Source organism: Mesoplodon bidens, assembly GCF_964165515.1.
Source record: "Mesoplodon bidens genome assembly, chromosome: 1".
Taxonomy (NCBI): Eukaryota; Metazoa; Chordata; class Mammalia; order Artiodactyla; family Ziphiidae; genus Mesoplodon; species Mesoplodon bidens.
Genome location: NC_138176.1, coordinates 10,266,570 through 10,287,922, shown reverse-complemented (window position 1 = coordinate 10,287,922; position 21,353 = coordinate 10,266,570). Strand labels below are relative to the sequence as shown.

General features: G+C 37.6%; 1 protein-coding gene across 6 annotated transcripts in view; it reads right to left on the bottom strand.

Moving 5' to 3' along the window:
* The window catches only part of ATE1 (arginyltransferase 1), a 163,849-nt gene that overhangs the window by 85,123 nt on the left and 57,373 nt on the right, over nt 1-21,353 (bottom strand). For all 6 annotated transcript variants that reach the window (XM_081221003.1, XM_081221005.1, XM_081221004.1 and 3 more), the window contains one exon: nt 3,164-3,345. In XM_081221003.1, the coding sequence (XP_081077129.1) occupies nt 3,164-3,345 (182 nt within the window). The remainder of the gene's footprint in view (nt 1-3,163; nt 3,346-21,353) is intronic.

Genomic DNA, 21,353 nt, shown 5'->3' with positions numbered 1-21,353 from the left:
ACGCGCAGGCTCAGCGGCCATGGCTCACGGGCCTAGGCGCTCCGCGGCATGTGGGATCTTCCCAGACCGGGGCACGAACCCGTGTCCCCTGCAGCGGCAGGCGGACTCTCAACCACTGCGCCACCAGGGAAGCCCCGTCTGTGCATTTTGCAAGTTCAAATTTAAAGCATTGAAGGGTCGTTACCCTAAAAATTCATCTTTACAACAAAAGTATTTCTAAATCCAAAGAGACTGAACATTATTAGGCTAAAATAGAATAGATCCTATTATTCTCAGAACTAACCCACTCTTAAGGTTCAAACTGAGGAAGAACGCAATGATACGGCAAGCAATGTAGGACCACCCAGCTCTGATGAGGACTGCAATACCCAACGGCCCTCCTTTACTCGGCCCTGCTCATCTCAGTTAACTGCAGCACCACTCCACCACCAAGCTGTTCAGGCCCCAAGCCTATGATCCACACTTAATTGTTCTCTTCCTCTCACCCCCATGTCCAACCCATCAACAAGTCCAGTTGGCTCTATCTCCAAAATATACCGTGAATCTGACCATTTCTCACCACCTCCACCTCAGGTATTTTGGTCCAAGCCACCATTAGGCCTCCCTTGGGCAACTCTAACAGCCTCCCAGATAGATTTCCAGTTTCCACTCTGGCCCCTCCATAACCTCACAGAGCAGTCTAAGTAGTCTTTTGCAAAATTAATCAGACGAGGTAACCTCTCCAAACCCTTCACCCTCACACTGGGTTGGTATCACACTTAGATAAAATCCAACCTCCTTACCATTACCTATAAGCCCTTCTCCATTTGTCCCCTCATCAACACCACCTGCCTTGCTGCCATCCTCGCACAGCACTGTCTAGGTTCTACCCCATTTCCTAGCCCATGAGGCCTTCCCTTCGTTCTCTTCATTCCAACGACCTCAGGGCACTTGGACTTGCTACCTTTGACCTGGACGTCTATCCTCAGATTTTTACATAGCTGGCTCCTATTCTTCTTTCTTGGCTTTTCAGAGAGGTCTTTCCTAACCACCCTATATAAAAAGGGCCTCATGCCTACTACCATAATTTCATTTTTGTCACAGCACAACAGAGTCTCTAAGATTGTGTTGTCCGTTTTCTAATTTACTGTCTGCTTTGACAAAGCTGGAAACCCTGTCTTATTCACATCTACAAATAGTTCCAGGACGCACAGACTGTGCTCAAATAAACAACTGTTAAGCAAATTAATTATATTTCTAAAATTCATCTTGCTAAAAAAAAAAAAGAAAGGAAACAAATTCCATGCTCATGATCCCCAATTCAAACATTTTTAAAATCTGTAGACTAGATTACATAAAAATCTAGTAATCTGTAATCTTGATTACAGATTAAAATATAAAAACTCTTTATTGATTGTACGATTGCTTAAGAAACTGAAGAAATGGAGGAAAAATTTAACAGGCTTCACTGAAATACATTAAAATCAGTAATGGAACTGGCAACTTGTAACCTACTCTCCCCAGTTTTGCTTCATAATGTCAGTCTCCTGGCTGCCTTTCCTTTTCCATAAACTCAGCAATTCAGATTCTCAAGAGCATGGAAACAGATGCAGTGGCCATCTCCTCACTCTCCACTGACCCCAACTTTCGTGCTCTCAGGCTCCTCTACTACCTCCTCAAAGCCCTCCAGCTCCAGAACTTTCAAGAGATATACCAAGCAACAAATAGACTGCTGGGAACAAATTTTGTTGGGAATTATTTGCTATGTCAAATGCAGTGGGATTTCTATATCTCTTTGTTTATTGAGAAATGAAATATTTCATACAGAGGCTGGGATTTATTATCTAAGAATAAATATCATTCTTAACATTTATCTGAGAAATCTAGACAAATCCATGCCTACACATTGTAAAGTGAGAGCTACATAAATAAAAGAAGAAAATGGTAATAATTTCAAAGTACGGACTGATTCTGATACAAAGAAAAAGTATCTTTTCTGAAATACACACTTCTAAAGTTACAAAATGTGAATGCTTTAAATTATCAGTTCTAATTTCACAAAGAGTTAAAAGATACTACAAAGAATCATGGATGTTTTTTAATTAGCTTATACAAAATGTAATTAAATACATAAGAAAAATAAAAGATTATTATAAGGATCAGTCATAAACATTGTATATTTTTTAATTTGCTATGTAACTTGGCATTAAGATAGGTCATGTTGAAAATATCAATATTGTGTGCCACTGAAAAACACAGAAATATCAATTATGGACCATATATTTTTTTAATCAACTAGTGATTTAAAAAAAATCAACTCTCCTACTTTTATAATTCAGAGAAAAGCACATACACAGTAAATAAAATAATCTCAAAGTATATTTTACCAAGATGTGAAAAACGTGACCATCAGAGACAAAGAATGGGAAAAGCAAAGAGAAAAAAGTGATAAAGAGGGAGAAAAAAGAGACTCAAGCTCCCAAACAACAGAAAAATAATTCTCAACGCTCCTTCCTCCTCTATCACATGTATATGCAGACAAGCAGCAATAAAAATAAAAACAAATATGTTCATGAAATAAGACCCCACTCTTTTCATTATTAGGATAATGCACCTAAAAACATCTGTGCTGTGTTGCATATATTTGCAGCCATGGACATAAAAAGGAAATCATCTTTCAATGAGGTCATAGACTCAAGTGGTCAGTCAGGGACTCTCTGGTCCTGTTCTATATACTACATATAACTGTATATTTCTTCCAACAGACTGCCACTGCTTTAATTCGTTTACACCAGATTCACATAACCTTTAATTAATCATAAATATATATATATACAATAGTAATGACAAGAGAAATATATAAGTAATGTAACATTTAAAAAACATTATGTGGCTCTGACAGGGGAGCTTAAATAAATGCATAAACTAAACAACAAAAGCATCACAGTGACTTCTCATACATTAGACCAGATGGATACCTTAAAAAGCTAGGGAATTACCATCAGACACTATGGCCTCAGTTCTAAAAGTGGTATTTCTAAATACCAATATATAAGAGACTACTAGAGCAACAAATGATTATGTACTATCCAACAGGATTTCTACTGTTTATAATAAAATATAATCAAATGAAGAATTATTTGAAGTTGTACATGACCATTACAATTGTCAAAAGCAATCTTACCGGAGTGCAGAGTAGACACCCAAAGACAGAAACGAATAATCAGGATCGTAGTACAAATATACAGATGAGACACAGTATGGAAGGATGTCAATCACCCCCACAGCAATGATCTTTCCATCAAGCCAATACTGCTGGTGAAAGGAACCATAACCACAGTCTGGTCCATTAGGGGTATTCTCTGCCTGTGAAAAGGTAGACACACAAACATGAACAGTTTGTCATTTTTCTCTTTATATTAAAAATCTTAATAATTAACCTCTTCTACTTATATTTTACTCAGGTTAATTAAGTCCTAAAGTTTCCTCTTTGTTGCCATCATCTTCCAGCTCTCAGAAGAGTCACACCCTGCAAAACTTTTTAGGTGTAGAAACGCTGAAGGAACAAAAGAATAGAGAAAAACCAACTTAAGGTTTTTTCAACTTGTTTTAAAATTTGCCGTAGGAAATATAAAATCTACAGGATAAGTAAATACTGTTAAACTCTATTCTTCTGTTCCACACCAGAGTTGGGAAAGAAATGGTAAATGAGAGAAAGATGGAGAACATAAAGGCAAGGATTGAGTGCCAACAGGAGAACTATCCCTACGCTGCCAGCCAGGCCTGATCTGTGGCCACCCCTGCACTCATAAGGCATAGGAGCTCATAATTTTTTCTAGGTAAGAGTTCCTGTGTAAGTAAGTGCTATGACATTTCTCCCTATTAGCCAAAGGAAAGTAAAAGTTATTTCCTTATCATTATTTTAATATACCTATAATCCCACAGAAGACAATCCCACAAATTTTTGCTAAAGATATCTAGAGATTTCAGAGTATAACCATTTTCTGTAAATAGTTAGTTGAATGATATTTCTCATTTTAAAGTTCAACATGAATTTAAATGAAACTGTTATTAAAAGAAAACCTTATAATGAAAATTATGAAGCACCATAAAAAATGCTTTGCTAGAGACAATGAATGTTAGAGATGAACAATTTAAGTGAACAAATACAACAAAACTTGTGTATCATGTTCACACACTTAAAGTCACAGAGAGTGTGTACGGGAAAAAAAGCTAGATGGAAATAAAGGAAAATGAAAAAGCAGGTTTGCTAATATTAAAACCAGAAAAAGACATTACAAGACAGGAAATCTACAGAACAATCTCTCATGAACATAGATGCAAAAATCCTCACCAAGATACTACCAAATCAAATTCAACAATGTATAAAAAGAATTATACACCAGGACAAAGTAGGATTAACTCCAGGTATGCAAGGCTGGTTCAACATTAGAGAAGTAATTAAAAAAAGAAAAGCAATTAATGTAATCTAACCATGAAAAGAGGCTAAAAGAAAAATCGTATGATCATATCAACTGATAGAGAAAACACATTTGACAAAATCCAATACCCATTCATGACTAAAAGCTCTCAGCAAACTAGGAATAGAGGGAAACTTCATCAACTTTATAAAGAACATATACAAAAAAATCTACAACTGACATCAGACTTAATGGTAAGAAACTGGATAATCGCCCCCTAAAATTGGGAACACGGCAATGATATCCCCTCATTACTCCTACTCAATATCATACTGGAAATCCTAGTTACTGAAAAGGAAGTAATACATACAGATTGGGAAGGAAAAAAATAAAACTGTCTTTGTTCACAAATGACATGACATGCTATGCAGAGAATTCCAAAGAATCAACAACAAAAATTGAAACTAATAAGCAATTACAAGAAGATTATAGGGTAAAAGGTTGATATACAAGTCAATTGCTCCCCTATATACTAGCAATGACTGGAATTTGAAATTAATAACACAATACTATTTACAGAACCACCAAAAAAATTATACACCTAAGTATAAATCTAAGAAAATATTAATACATACAGAATCCATACGCCAAAAAAACCTACAAAACTATGATGAATGGAATCAAAATGTAAACAAATGGAAGATATTTTATGTTCATTTTGATTGAGATGTCCACTCTTCCCAAGTAGGTCTCCAGATTTAATTCAATCTCAATCAAAATCCCAGCAACTTATTTTGTGAATATTGACAAATTAATTCTAATGTTTATATGGAAAGGAAAAAGAGCCAGAATACCAACACAATACTGAAGAAGAACAAAGTTGAAGGATTGACACCACGTGATATCCAGACTTACTATAAAGCTACAATAATCGAGATAGTGTGATACTGGTGAACGAACAAATGAAACAGCAGAACAGAAAACAGAACCCAGAAATAAACCCACATAAATACAGTGAACTGGCCTTTGACAAAGAAGCAAAGATAATCCAAGAGAGAAAGGACAGTCTATACAACAAATGGTGCTGTAACAACTGGACATCCAAATACAAAAACAGCAATATCTAGTCACAGACCTTACCTCTTTCAAAAAAATTAACTAAAAATGGATCATAGACTATGTAAAATGCAAAACTATAAAACTTCTAGGTGATAAAACAGGCAAAGATCTAGGTGACCTGGGGTTTGGCAATGAATTTTAAGATACAACACCAAAAAGGACAATCCATGAAAGAACAATTGACAAGCTGGACGTCATTAAAATTAAAAACCTCGAGTCTGTGAAATGCATTGTTATGAGAATAAAAAGTCAAGCCACTGACTGGAGAAAACCTTGCAAAACATATCTCATAAGGAACTGGTATTCAAAAATATACACTCTTAAATTTCAACAATGAGAAGACAAACAACTCAATTAAAAACCAAGATATCTAAGGAGATGCTTTACCAAAGAAGATGTGCAGATGGCAAATAAGCATATAAGATGCTCAAATAAATAAATAAATAAATGTGCACAACATCGTTTGTTGTTAGGAAACTGAAATTTAAAAAACAATGAGAGGGCTTCCCTGGTGGCGCAGTGGTTAAGAATCCACCTGCCAGTGCAGGGGACACAGGTTCGAGCCCTGGTCCGAGAAGATTCCCACATGCCGCGGAGCAACTAAGCCCGTGCGCCACAACTACTGAGCCCGTGTGCCACAACTACTGAAGCCCGCATGCCTAGAGCCTGTGCTCCGCAACAAGAGAAGCCCCCGCAATGAGAAGCCCACGCCCCACAACAAAGAGTAGCCCCCGCTCGCCACAACTAGAGAAAGCCCGCGTGCGGCAACGAAGAACCAACACAGCCAAAATTAAATACATAAATAAATAAATATATAAAAAAAATAAAAACTAATGAGAGTACTATACAACTATTAGAATGGCTGAAATCCAATAACCTGTATATCAAATGTTGATGAGGATGCAGAACAACAGGAATTCTCATTCACTGATGATGGAAATGTAAAATGGTACAGACACTTTGGTAGAGGCATAAGCTACCAAGCCAAACTCACACACAAAATGGAGAAATCTTAAATACATATTGCTAAGTGAATGAAATCAGTGTGAAAGTGCTACAGAGACTGTATGATTCCAATTACAAAAGCTATAAAAGGCAAAGCTACTGAGACAGTAAAAAGACCAGTGGCTGCCAAGAATTTGGGGGTTTGGGGGAGGATGAATAGATGAAGCACAAGGGACTTATAGGATGAAACTGTTCTGTATAATACTGTAGTAGTGCATACATGACATTATGCACTTGTCAAAACTCATAGAATTTTACAACACAAAGAGTGAGCTTTAATATATGCAAAGTGAAAGAAAATTAGGAGGGTAAGGGACCCCAAGAAGGAATGCAGATGGTGACAAGAGAATCTACCTGTATACACATGAAAAAATCTTACTGAAAGAGGCTGGGGAGAGGAAATGTGCTGACCTAAGAAACTTTGGGGGTCTATAAGAATAAAGGCAAAAGGAGATCTGCACATAAGCATTGTATTCTACCTGATAAAGTTGTTTACCACGAGGACTACAGGTTAACAATTCTGATACTGGTGTACATGTATACTGGAATTGAACAACTAAGTAAACGGACAGCGGATGGTAGGAGCCAAGAGTCTCACTACTGGAATGGAAATTTATAGATAAGCAAGGGGAAGAGGCTAGAATGATCCATGGGGCCATGGATTCGAGCTGGAGACATGAGTACGAACTCATGAATAGCTTAATACAGACACAGATGGTTACATAAAGAAATATTTATAGGTATGCATATACCATAGATATATTCATACAAGGGTTAGTATATGCACATTTATTTCTTTGCTTTGTCAGATGAGAAGACCTAAAAAAACAACAACCCAGGGGCTTCCCTGGTGGCTCAGTGGTTGAGAGTCCGCCTGCCGATGCAGGGGACGCGGGTTCGTGCCCCGGTCCGGGAAGATCCCACATGCCTCAGAGCGGCTGGGCCCGTGAGCCATGGCCGCTGAGCCTGCGCGTCCAGAGCCTGTGCTCCGCAACGGGAGAGGCCACAACAGTAGAGGCCCGCGTACCGCAAAACAACAACAACAACAACCCAGTAGCAACAAACATACCTAACACACAAATCTTGGTTTCTAATATCATTCTGCAATAAAAAGAACCAGGGCTGTGTGGAGAAAGGGCTGATTCCAGGGCTGGGGCAGGAAATATACAAGATAAGCCTAGAGCACCTCACAGGGCCAGAAAATAAGGAAGTGCACAAAAAAACAAAAACAAAAAGCAAACCCACACTGCTGGAGGTATATCCAAGGGGCACAGGAGTCAACCCAAAGAGCTCCCAATGGCAAAAGCTGGAACAATTTGAGCAACAAAATAAAGTAGTATTGGATTATAACCCACGATACAAAATAAATGTCCATGAGTCCATACTGATATAAATAATTGGATAAACTAATAAGTGAGGCAGAACAGACAAATCTCCCATGCAGAATTCCAAAAAGTTTATGCAGATACTCTGCCTAAAGGTAGGGAAGCATAATTCCCCACTACTTAAGTGTGAGCTGCACAGTGACTTCTTTCCCAAAAATACGGTATGGGAAAGCGGGGGGCGGGGAAGTAACTGGGTGGGTGATCAAGGTAAACAACAACAAACAAGAGAAAATTTACTAAGGTGCTCGCAGCATCAGTGATTTCTAAAACTTCCACTGCTGTAGCTAAAATGGTGCTTGGGTAGTAAATACATCTTTAACCTCTTAAGAGCTTCCACTAACTACCGATATTATAATAAACTATGTCAAACCCTGGTTTTAGCATTCACTGTCACATATAGCACTGCTCTTTAAAAAATCATTACTGTTTCTCTAGAAACACATAGTTTGAAGAGCACAACAGATAAGCAAAGAGAAGCATTACCCAAAAGGAAAACAGAAAGGATACTAACCCGTTGAATCTACAACACCTGAATTACTGCCAATACTCTAAATTGCTAATAGACTTGAAGCCTGATCACTTGTCTCAGAAACTAGAATGCTCCAACTATGTAATAAAAAATAAACAAATTCCTACATATTAAAGAACTTTATGAAAACCACCTTTTAAACGTATGCCCTGAGGTTCATAGGAATGAAGCTCCCTGTCTTTAAAAATAATCATGCAGGAGAGCAACCACTGCAGTGACACAGAGACAGAGAAGCTGTCAGTTCATGGTATGGAAGGTGGGGAGCCTGTCAAACGACAGAAAACCTCCAAGTCAAAGCTGATTGGATGACTCTGAAATGAGTCTAAATTCTTCCATGATTTCAGTTTAGTGTGTCATTCTAGGACTCACTGAATCAAATGCGTGTATTCGTTCATTCATTTAAAATGTATTTACTAAGGACATAATAAGTATGGACTCAATAAGCATATTCTCAATGAATAACCAATCTAATGTTAACCCTAAATATAAATCAGTCCTACTTGTTGTACCAGCTTGAAATATTTTTTTCAAACTGCAATAACCTTCTCAGTTTCCAGTTTTCACCACTTCTCTCATTCCCTGGACCTCCCGTTTAATAACCTGCTTCCATTTACTTCACTGGTTCGTTCTCCTCTGAGTCCAGTCATGACCAACTTGTCCTACCACAGGCATTATTCCCATCTCTCAATTCACGTGAAAGTTGGGGGTCTTCCCCATCTGCAAAGCACTTCATATAGATATGGGCTATTTTATAATCATTTAGGAGAGAATAAGCCATATAAGCATCTACTCTGACCCCCATCCCATCACCTGAGGAAACCAGAAATCCAGGAGTCAATTAAGCAATAAAACGATCATAAAACCATGGAGTTATTAAGTGACACACAAACTGGCCTCCTAGCCCCTAAGTCAATGCTAGATAAGAAAATCAGCTACTTTTAAACACTTCTAAATAAACTCACGTTTCAAATATCCCTCATCTATCCAAGTCAGTAAATAAAGCAGCATGAAAAACAAAGTGTTGCAATGCATGGTTAAAAATTTTTTTCTTAAAACCTGCTTTGCTGTACTCCTTTTGTTTCCATCATGTTTTCTGACAATTAAAATATGAATGATTTCTTCTTCTCCCTTGTGGGGTCCTCACTGACCTACTTTTTATTTATTTATTTATTTATTTATTTTTATTTATTTTTGCGGTACGCGGGCCTCTCACTGCTGTGGCCTCTCCCGTTGCGGAGCACAGGCTCCGGACGCGCAGGCTCAGCGGCCATGGCTCACGGGCCCAGCCGCTCCGCGGCATGTGGGATCTTCCCGGACCGGGGCACGAACCCGTGTCCCCTGCGTCGGCAGGCGGACTCTCAACCACTGCGCCACCAGGGAAGCCCTGACCTAATTTTTAAAAAAAAAGATTTCAAAAATGGAAGATGCTCCAAGTAAAGGGAGATAAGAAGCTATTTTCCTAACACTACATCTGAAACATCAGCACTACTGGTTAACAATGATCTGTTAGCCGCAATTTGGTAAGTGAATCAATACTTTCAAGCTTTTCAGCAAGTACTCGGCGGCTGTGGAAAATGGATTGGAAGTGAACCTGAAATACTGATTCCCTTAGCCCTCTTTGCAGCTGGAATAGCCAGAGCTCCAGATCACTCCCTTCTGGCTGGGAAAGTCTGAAAAAAAGTTAGTGTCTAACACCATACACTAAGCTGACCTAACTAATGTGCTTGATGTCTGTCTATGTACACACACATTTGCTGAATCAGTTCTATCCTTCCATCTGGCATAAAACTGCCATAATACAATTTCTTTCCCTCAGACAGAATCCCTTAACTCAAATTAGGTAATACTTTAAAACAAGGAAAAAACACAAGAGTTTGAGGGACAGAGTAAAGGAGAGAAAGAAAGAACAACAGTTAGATCTGTGAAGTCAGAAACCAGCAGAACGTTTGGACTGGATCTCCAGTCATTCAACAATATCCTTAAAACCCAGACTCACTGAGCTTTATCATGCCATATGCTTCAACATGCTATTATTTGGAGACTTGTTGATTACAAATGTGTTCATGAGTAGCAACTAGAAATTGTCTTCTTTGTAAATTTAACCATCAGCAAACACAGATGTGTCACCTTCACCTCCACGAGGTTCCAAAGAGCCGAATCAGTCTGTCCCTTCAATTAACTCTCCAAGGGGCTCAGTCCCCAGTATTAGAGAGGCCTCCTAAGTCACTGACTAGTCTCTGTTGATTGTTTTGAGAATCCTACTTCAACTCTTGGGATTGCTACATTTCTTTAACCCCTTACTTAGCTAAGGCCTTTTAATGGTTAATACTCTTCAAATGTCGCTTAAAAACACAAAAGGTGAGATAATGACAGATCATGCAGGAAAATACACACACTATTTGGGAAAGGGAAAGTAACAGCGGAGCTGCCTCAACGATACAGGCATCACGTAAATCAGTGACTCTCATACTTCTTGGTCTCAAAATCCCTTTACACTTACAAAACTCACTGAGGACTCCAAAGAACTTTTACTTATTGAACTGTATCTGTAGATATTTACTGTATTAAATATTAAAACTGAGCCTTTCAAAAATATGTACTTGTTAATTCACTTAAAAATAACAATTAACCCCATACATGTAAAATTAACATATTTTGTTTAAAAATTACTGTATTTTCCAAAACCAAAAAAAAAAAAAATCTAGTTGAAAGAATGGCACTGTTTACGTTTCTGCAAATCTCTTTAATGTGTGGCTTACAGAGGACAGCTGTATTCTCATACATGCTTCTGCATTTAATTTGTAGCCTTTGGAAAAAATCCCCCAACACTCATAATAGAATGAGAGAGGAAAAGGCTAATTATAAAATAATTTAGACCTTGAGAAGCCCCTGAAAAGGCATCCGGGGCCACCAGAGGCTGCAGGACCACACTTCTGAGAACAATTCACATAAATGTATTTTTTAAATGTAGGGAGAGGAGTCTATAAACTGTAAACTGCAAACAGAAAGGGAGCAGGTTACAGTGACTTGAGGCCAGGATTCGGAACCAAGATATCTGGATTTGAGCCCTAACTTCACACACTGTACATTTTCTGGCTATTTTATCTTAGCAAGACGATAACTTGACTTTTAAAAGTATCAATTTCTGAATTTTTAAAACAGGAATCATACTACTAAGCACCCTCAAAGGTAGCTGTGAGAAACAAATGACAACGTACAAACACTTTGCAAGTACGAGCAAATTTGAGTCCATTTTTGTTTTTGTTTTAAGGGGTCTGAATGACACCTCCTAAAAGACTGTGTCTATGAAATTATATCAGTAGCTCATTTAATAGCCAAGTTACATAAACTAACAGAAGCTATCAATTTCCTCACAAGTCAGTAATGTGATTCGCAACATTTAATAGTTTAGCTTTCTCATGCCCACAGCTTGTCACACTTTTAGATAACTGAAAGAATAAGCGAAGTTATTTTTCAGCAGTTCCTCTATTTCAAGAATTTAGCTGACAACAGGAAAAATATAACAATAAAGCTCACCGCTAGCTATACAAAAGAAAACACATCTTAAATGCTGGGGAAGGATGGCATGGCTTCTGTGATTAATGAGCTGTGCGGTACAATACCAAACGTACTCTGTAGAAATGACATCAATATTAATGGACCAATTCAGACTTCCAGCTAAATGGTTCCCAAAATGGGTGTATATTTACTCTGATAAAGTACACCTGTCTCCTGACCCACCTGCCTCCATGTGCTTCAGTTATGCTTAAAACAGTCAACTGTTAAGACTCAAAGGAACAGGCAAAGGGGGAGTCATACTCCAGGCACCAGGGACAGCACTGGAGGGACTTACTCGTGGGTTCAAAGACTGGACGAGTGAAAGTCTTCAGGGGCTGTAAGAGAGCAGGACCTGTATTCTCCTCCTTGCTAAAGCATCCAAAAGTAACTCTCCGAAATCACACACCTGTTCACATAAAAATCCACGATTTGCCAACTGATGTCCTGAATTTTTTTTAAACAAGAGTTTATGGAGAATCCCAAAGGTAATCATTTTAAGCACCTGATTAAAAGTGCACTGCTTGAAAATAACTTATTCCTGCAACTATTTTGCCTTTTGTTAACCGTTTCATGAAACACTACAAATAAACTTCAGATTCATTTTAAGAAGAGAAACTCACGAAGACATTCAGATGGCCAAAAAGCACGTGAAAAGATGTTCAACATTGCAAATTATTACAGAAATGTAAATCAAAACTACAATGAGGTATCACCTCACACCAGTCAGAATGGCCACCATCAAAAAATCTATAAACAATAAATGCTGGAAAGGGTATGGAGAAAAAGGAACCCTCCTACACTGTTGGTAGGAATGTAAATTGGTACAGCCACTATGGAGAACAGTATGGAGGTTCCTTAAAAACTAAAAATAGAATTAACCATAAGACCCAGCAATCCCACTCCTGGGCATACACCCAAAGAAATCCATAATTTGAAAAGATACAAGCAACCCAATGTTCACTGCAGCACTATTTACAATAGCCAGGACATGGAAGCAACCTAAATGTCCATCAACAGAGAAATGGATAAAAAGGATGTGGTACATATATACAATGGAATATTACTCAGCCATAAAAAAGAATGAAATAATTTCATTTGCAGCAACATGGATGGATGAGAAATTGTCATACTGAGTGAATAAGTCAGACAGAGAAAAACAAATATCATAATGATAGCGCTTATATGCGGAATCTAAAAAAATGGTACAAATGAACTTACTTACAAAATAGAAATAGAGTCACGGACGCAGAAAAACTTATGGTTACCGGGGGAAGGGGGGAGATAAACTGGGAGACTGGGATTGACATATACACCATACTGTTGATATATATAAAACAGATAACTAGTAAGGACCTACTGTATAGCACAGGGAACTCTACTCAATACTCTGTAATGACCTATATGGGGAAAGAATCTAAAAAAGAGTGGGGACTTCCCTGGTGACGCAGGCTAAGAATCTGCCTGCCAATGCAGGGGACACAGGTTCGAGCCCTGAGCCGGGAAGATCCCACATGCCGCGGAGCAAAAAAGCCCGTGCGCCACAACTACTGAGCCCGTGTGCTACAACTACTGAAGCCCATGCACCTAGAGCCCGTGCTCCACATCAAGAGAAGCCACAGCAATGAGAAGCACATGCACCGCAACAAAGAGTAGCCCCCGCTCACCACAACTAGAGAAAGCTCGCATGCAGCAACGAAGACCCAACACAGCCATAAATAAATAATAAACTAATTAATTAATTAATTTAAAAGATTAAAATAAAATAAAAAAGAGTGGATATATGTATATGTATAACTGATTCGCTTCGCTGCACAGTAGAAATTAACACATTTTAAATCAACTATACTCCAATAAAAGTTAAAAAAAAATCAAAGGTGTGCTAAACCAGTATAGCATCAACATTTACATGGTTTCTTAAAAAAAAGATACAAAAACTAAATTTAAAAATGTGAAACAATACAGTCTGTAAGAAATTAAAAATAATAATAAATTTAATTTGGAAAACACAAATAGCAATATTCATGGTTAATATATCGCATAGCTTTGCACAAGTGATTTAAAAACTGAATGCAACCAATTCCTAACTTTCTGGCAGACAATCAGTACACTAACGATGGCTACCAAAACTAACACAATTCTGGGTTCACAGCTATATTGTATAGTAGATATAATAACAGTCTACCTGGAAAAAGACTCCAACCTTGTTTCCAGTTAATATCCAAAGTATGTGAAATTAAGGGCCAATTCTGAGAAAATATATGGTGGTTGGACATGTAGTTCCCACCAAGGAACATTCCATTAGAACAAAAGATCTGCTATTAAATGAGTTCTTGTTCCCCTGTCAAAGTCCCACCTCCTGAAAAAGACAACTTTAGCCTTGAACTAGTTAGGAACATTACCTAATGTTTAGCTACCAATATTCATTGTAATCTCCACCAGCAAGGAATATTTTGCATTTTGAGGTTACTTTTTTCTTCACTGATTCTGACAGTTAACACAAACTGCAAGTACTCTGATTTGATATTACACTAGATATCAATGTTTTATAGCCCATTTTATATTATAGGAGCCAAATTTACTGATCATAACCTTCAAAACACACAATTACCTTAGTTACATATATTTATAAATTAAATAATGCTAACTCTGTAATAAGACTGCACCAAAATTTTTAGCCTATACAGGCTTATTCTAATGTGATTATTTCCTGTCATCACCTATATTTCAATCCAAAGGCAATTAAGTTTAAATGATCCTTTAAAAAGAAAAAAAAGTACATGTAAAAGCAACAATATTTTGTTATTCTACTTTAAGCAACATTTTCTCTGCTCACAAAGGAAGTATCTAAAAGTTAATTTTACTAAGTAATATAAATGACATAACATTTACAGCCTGAAGATTAGGAAGAATTCATTCACTCTTCCTATTCACACAGTTCTCTCAGGTTGCAGTAGAGTACTTTATGCTAGTTAAACATCTAAAGGCCTTAATTTCATCAGAATCCCTGAGTTGGTGAAGATTATCCAGTCATTAGAGAGGAACACACTCTTTATATCGTCTGCCTCAATTTCTGCTGGTAATTTCAATAAAAAATACTCAGTAGCATCTAACCTGAAAATTTTAATCAGCTCATATTAAACAAGACCATGACATTTATAGCATAACAACTTCTATTCACTTCCAAACTGGGGAGAAAGAGCCAAATTAAAACAAAATTGTAGGGACTTCCCTGGCGGTTCAGTGGTTAAGACTTCACCTTCCAATGCAGGGGGTGCGGGTTCGATCCCTGGTCGGGAAGCAAAGATCCCACATGCCTCGCGGCCAAGAAACCAAAACATAAAACAGAAGCAATATTGTAACAAATTCAATAAAGACTTTAAAAATGGTCAACATCAAAAAAATCTTTTAAAAATATTGTAAAATAAAATAATTATAGTAATCCATATAAAGAACTACTCTGTAATAATTAAAAATTATGTTTACCAAGATTTTTAATAACATTATAAACATTTCTCCAAATTAAGTAAAAACATAACAATATAAAATGAGATGTATGATCCCAAGCATATGAAAAATTTCTATGTGTGTGTAACTACACACAAACTTGTAAAGATGGGGAAAAAAACATCCAATACTGTCAGTAGAGAGTTTATGATTTTATTCTTCTACTGTCCATATTTTAAAAATAAACAGTCTGTTATTTTTAATAACATACATTAATATATAATCAAAAAATAGTTTTAAAATCCAAGGTTGAAGAATTACTAGTAAGTGCTAAATAGATGATTAATAGGTGAAAGTTGACAAAGGTCAAAGAAATTACTGGGTGTTCTTTCAGGATAGTTCTGGGCTTGATTCTCTATTGACTGAGTTATTTTTCAATTTGGTTGGGATAGAGGTTAACTTATAGACTTCTGTCTAGTGGAACAAATAACCCAAAAAGGTTACAGTTTAATGCCCTGTAAGACAATAACCAGTTGTATTTATCTAACTTAGCAATCTTATCTCAACCTTTTATTAAATTGCCTGCAGATATATATCAGATATATGTATATATCAACATCTGTATTTTCACAAATGCTATTCTTGACACCAGTTCTAATGTCTTACTGGTTCTTGCATTAATTAATAAGTCAAATAAAACTTGACATGTGTTCATGCTCTATTTGCATGAAGCCCATAATTTTAACTTCTGAAAAATTATAGTTTAACAGTTTTGGAGGTCATCCACCAAGAAGCTCAAGTGAACTAACTCACGTGATGGATCTAAATAATTTATAAGTGCCCTCACAGTATGTTAAGCCTAGCATGTCTTTTCTTGAGTCTCAAAAAGAGATTCCTATGTAGCAACAGAGTTCTATGTAACTTTGCTGTTTTTCTCTAAGTCTTTTTCTGTCTCTCTACTAAGTGTGTGCTTTGTTTATGTCTTATGACTAGTAAGTTATCCCCATTACTGGCAGCAATAGTTGATTCTGGTTCACAGTCCCTGTTGGATGGATGACAAAGATCTATTCTCTTCTGGATGAGAGAAGACAGAGAACCTGGTTTGTTTGGTTTTGTCTGTGTTCTTATTTGTGAGTTCAATCAATTAAAGAAAGCAGATCTTTTGAGTTCTGAACCAATGAGTTTCTGTGTTTATTTTCACAGAGAAATAACAAGAGAAACTGAAGCCAAAAGCTCTCTATATGTCTGTGACTCTAAAATTCAGAAAAGTCTTTACTTCTTATTGTACATGAAATATTTTCCTACATCCAGAGAGTATTAATAAATCACACTATTACATCTCTTAATTAGAGGAGCTTTGTAAAACTGATTTATAGAAATAAGCATTTATGTAAATCAAATATTCTCCAACTCCACAGAAAATAAACTCCTTACAGAAACTGCTAGTTCAGAAACATTTTTAAGATAAATTAAACTAGTTTAATAATTGTGTTTAAGAAAGAAAAAAAGTTGGGGCTTCTCTGGTGGCACAGTGGTTAAGAATCCACCTGTCAATGCAGGGGACACGGGTTCGAGCCCTGGTCAGGGAAGATGCCACATGCTGCGGAGCAACTAAGCCCGTGAGCCACAACTACTGAGCCGGTGCTCTAGAGCCCGTGAGCCACAACTACTGAGCCTGCATGCCACAACTACTGAAGCCCGCACGCCTAGAGCCCATGCTCCGCAACAAGAGAAGCCACTGCAATGAGAAGCCTGCGCACCACAACGAAGGGTAGCCCCCACTCACCGCAACTAGAGAAAGCCCATGCGCAGCAACGAACACCCAACGCAACCAAAAAAATTAATTAATTAGTTAAGAAAAGAAGGGAGGGAGGGAGGAAGAAAGTTATGTCTTTTCTCAGATTTATTAGTATTAAATACAGTAAGTCCCCTACATACGAACGAGTTCTGTTCCGAGAGTGTGTTCATAAGTCCAATTTGTTTGTAAGTCCAACAGAGTTAGCCTAGGTACCCAACTAACACCATCGGCTATATAGTACTGTACTGTAATAGGTTTATGATACTTTTCACACAAATAATACAGAAAAAACAAACACGAAAAATAAAGACAACATTTTTAATCTTACAGTACAGTACCTTGAAAAGGACAGTAGTACAGTACAACAGCTGGCATACAGGGTCTGGCATCGAGTGAACAGGCGAGAAGAGTTACTCCGTGGAGGAGGCACAGGAGGTGGCAGATGGTAGAGCTGAAGGGTCATCAGCAATAGGAGACGGAGGGCCAGCTGCAATGTCACTCACACCTGACGTTGATGGGACAGGTTCTGGTTCCTTGCTGGATTCAGTTCTATCTACCCTCTTGAAAAAACGATCCAGTGATGTCTGGGTAGCAGCTCTTTTTCCTCGTCATAGATGACACGGTAGCACTGGATTGCACTGTGAACGGCTGCTGCAACCTTCGTGCACCGTTCTACGTTCAGGTCCTGTGCCTCAAAAACTAACAGTGCCTCCTCAGATAAAGAAAATCCCCTTGTCATTTCCTGTATCGTGAACCTCTTTGGTTCTTCAGTTACTTCTTCTTCCTCTCGTCTCCCTTCATCCTTTCTCTGGGCCTCCAACCCCTGGCGCTTCTTAGCAGAACCAGCTACATCACTGCTGATTTTACACTTGCTTCCGGACATCCTGGGCTTGAAATAAAGACACTACTACTGTACTCTATACAGAACTGTAAAGTACACAAAAGCACAACCACTTGTGCAGGATGCACGCACGTGACAACGTATGCCAGACACATGAACTAACTTACATGATTGGACACGCGATCCCATGTTTGCATCTTTGAAAGTTCGAAACTTGAAGGTTTGTATGTAGGGGACTTACTGTATAACACGAGTAAGATTTTTAAAAGAATATATGACGGAGGTTTTTTGTTTTTTTTTTTTAAAGAAGATGTTGGGGGTAGGAGTTTATTAATTTATTAATTTACTTTTGCTGCGTTGGGTCTTCGTTTCTGTGCGAGGGCTTTCTCTAGTTGTGGCAAGCGGGGGCCACTCTTCATCGCAGTGCGCGGGCCTCTCACTATCGCGGCCTCTCTTGCTGCGGAGCACAGGCTCCAGACGCGCAGGCTCAGTAGTTGTGGCTCATGGGCCTAGTTGCTCCGCGGCCTGTGGGATCCTCCCAGCCCAGGGCTCGAACCCGTGTCCCCTGCATTAGCAGGCAGATTCTCAACCACTGCGCCACCACGGAAGCCCATGAGGGAGGTTTTGTGTAATGAAGAGAATAGTTTTAATAAACTTCCAAAACTACTCATTGGTTTACTAATCAAAAAAGTTAAACACTATTCCTATACAATGCTTAAGATTTTGAAAAATGCCAATTTGTGTTCAACTGAATTGAATTATAATTCTGACGTTTTAACATATTTACTAAATTGTGGTGAAATATACATAACATAAAACTGACCATTTTCAACATCTTTGAGTGTATAATTCATGGGTACTGAGTACATTTACACTGTTGTGCAAATATCACCACCATCCATCCCCAGAACTTTTTCACCATCCCATACTGAATCTCTGTAGCCATTAAACAATAACTGCCCACTACTTCCTTCCCCCAGCCCCTAGCAACCACTACTCTACTTTGTCTCTATGAATTCGACTACTCTAGGTACTTGAGCTAAGTGGAATCATACAGTACTTGCCCTTTTGTGACTGGCTTATTTTACTTAGCATAATGTCCTCAAGGTTTGTCCATGTTGTATAGCATGTGTCAGAATTTCCTTCCTTTTTAGGGCTAAATAATATTCTACTGTGTGTATTTACCACATTTTGTTTATCCATTCATCTGTCCGTAGACACGCGGGCTGCTTCTACTTTTTGGCTATTATGAATAATCTTCTGTGAACATTGCTGTACAGTTATCTGTTTGAGTTCCTACTTTCAATTCTTTTGTGTATATACCCAGAGGAGGAATTGCTAGATCATAGGGTAATTCTATTTTTAATTCTTTGAGGAACCACCATACTGCTTTCCATTTTACGTGCCCACCAACAATGCACAAGGGTTCCAATTTCTGCACATCCATGCCAACATTTCCTGTTTTCTGATTTTTTAATAATAGCCATCCTAATGGGTATGAAGGTGGTATGTCTTTGTGGGTTTGATTTGCATTTCCCTAATGATTATTAATGTTGAGCAACCCATATTACTTTTATGTTTTGTGTTGGCTTAATTTCTAAGATACTTATATAATTTTAAAATGTGGATTAATGTAAATCAACAAATTTAATGAATAATCTTTGGATGCCTTGGTAGTTTCTAAGTAAGAATGAACACTAAAACAACAAGCATAATTTTAAGTTTACATACTTTTACTTCATATTTACATATGCTACAGAATGGCTATATCTTTAGGTCATGTCAATAAACATTTTCATCTTTGCCACTTTGAGAAGGTGTAAAAGGGATCTGTAAGAAAGTTGTGATGTTTGTATTTACGCACTTTCTCAGTCTGCTATAATGCTTATCTATAACAGGTAGTTCTCAATTTCCTACCTCAAGTTTTCTCTACACAACAAGTTATCACTTTATTAAAAATATAATTAATATGTATGATTGAGACCATATTAAGGACAAAAATAAGAGAAATAACATTTGGGTATGCAAGTTAACAGGATAAGACTTGTTTTTATAGAAAAAAGTGAGTAGAACCATTCTAAGTAAAATGTCAACGTGCTTCAGAACTACAGCAAGCTGTAGGTTGGGGGAAGCTTATTTTATTTGCCTGGTTTAAAATACCCGAGTCGGAAAAGAAGCTATAAAACATGTTAAAATGTTGGCTAAGTTCACTCAGTTTTAAGGGACGTCTTTCATCTGAGATACTCTTACTCACTTTACAAGTGAAAAAGTGAGGGTCAAGGTGATTAAGGGACTTGCCCAAGGTCACACAGCCAGTTTAGGAGAATGCTAAGAAGGATCTGGAATTCTCAACTTTCAGTTCAGTGTTTTTCTCAGTGGACATTGCTTCTGTGGCACACCGTGCTAAAACACAACCAAAATAGATTAACATGCCCTGTTCAACCTACTGAATGGAGATACTTCAGCAATTTACTATACCAAAGTACGAATCAAGAAATATATGTCTCAATGACAGAATTCTTAGGAACTAAAATGCTTCAAAGAAAGCAAAAAAGTTTACCCTAACATTTACAACTTAAAACTAAGAACACTGTAATGACAAAAATTTGAACTTTAAGCATAGGTAGATGAGAAAAGATTTACAGTAAATGTTTTTAATAAATGTGACAGAGATAAAAAAGGAATTTATTTCTGCATTTTTACTACAGAACAAATAGATAAAAATTAAGATGTTCATCCGTTGTTTACTTCGACATTTCCTTATATTTTATTTATATTTTCCTTTATATTTTCAATCCTAATCATCCAACAAAAAGACTTCTATGAGGCGCTATCTAAACGCTCAAAAACGAAAAGTCGTAGAATCCCAAACTTCTCAGTTCTACATATCAGCCAATATTTATTGAGCACTGCAACAAACACCTTAGAAACAAGAGTGACTATCCTAATGTGAGCCCTTACTTACTGAGCCTCCTGCTTTTCTCCAATCTTTCTGACAGAAGAGAAAAACATCCCACGGTGACAACCCAACTGATATTTTTATTTAGAACTCAATGACTACCAACATCAAACAAGACTGACATCCCCATGGAAACTAATCCATGCCAGGATTTACCATTCAAACATTTTCTGAAGCATTCATGCACATCTAATGGGTAATGAAAATCGTCAAGGCAGATGACCTTAACTGTGAACACAGCTGAAAGATCCTCAGAGTAAAGATGAAAAACACTACTCGCTAAAGGAAGGCTGCTACCTGGCAAAAAGGTATCTT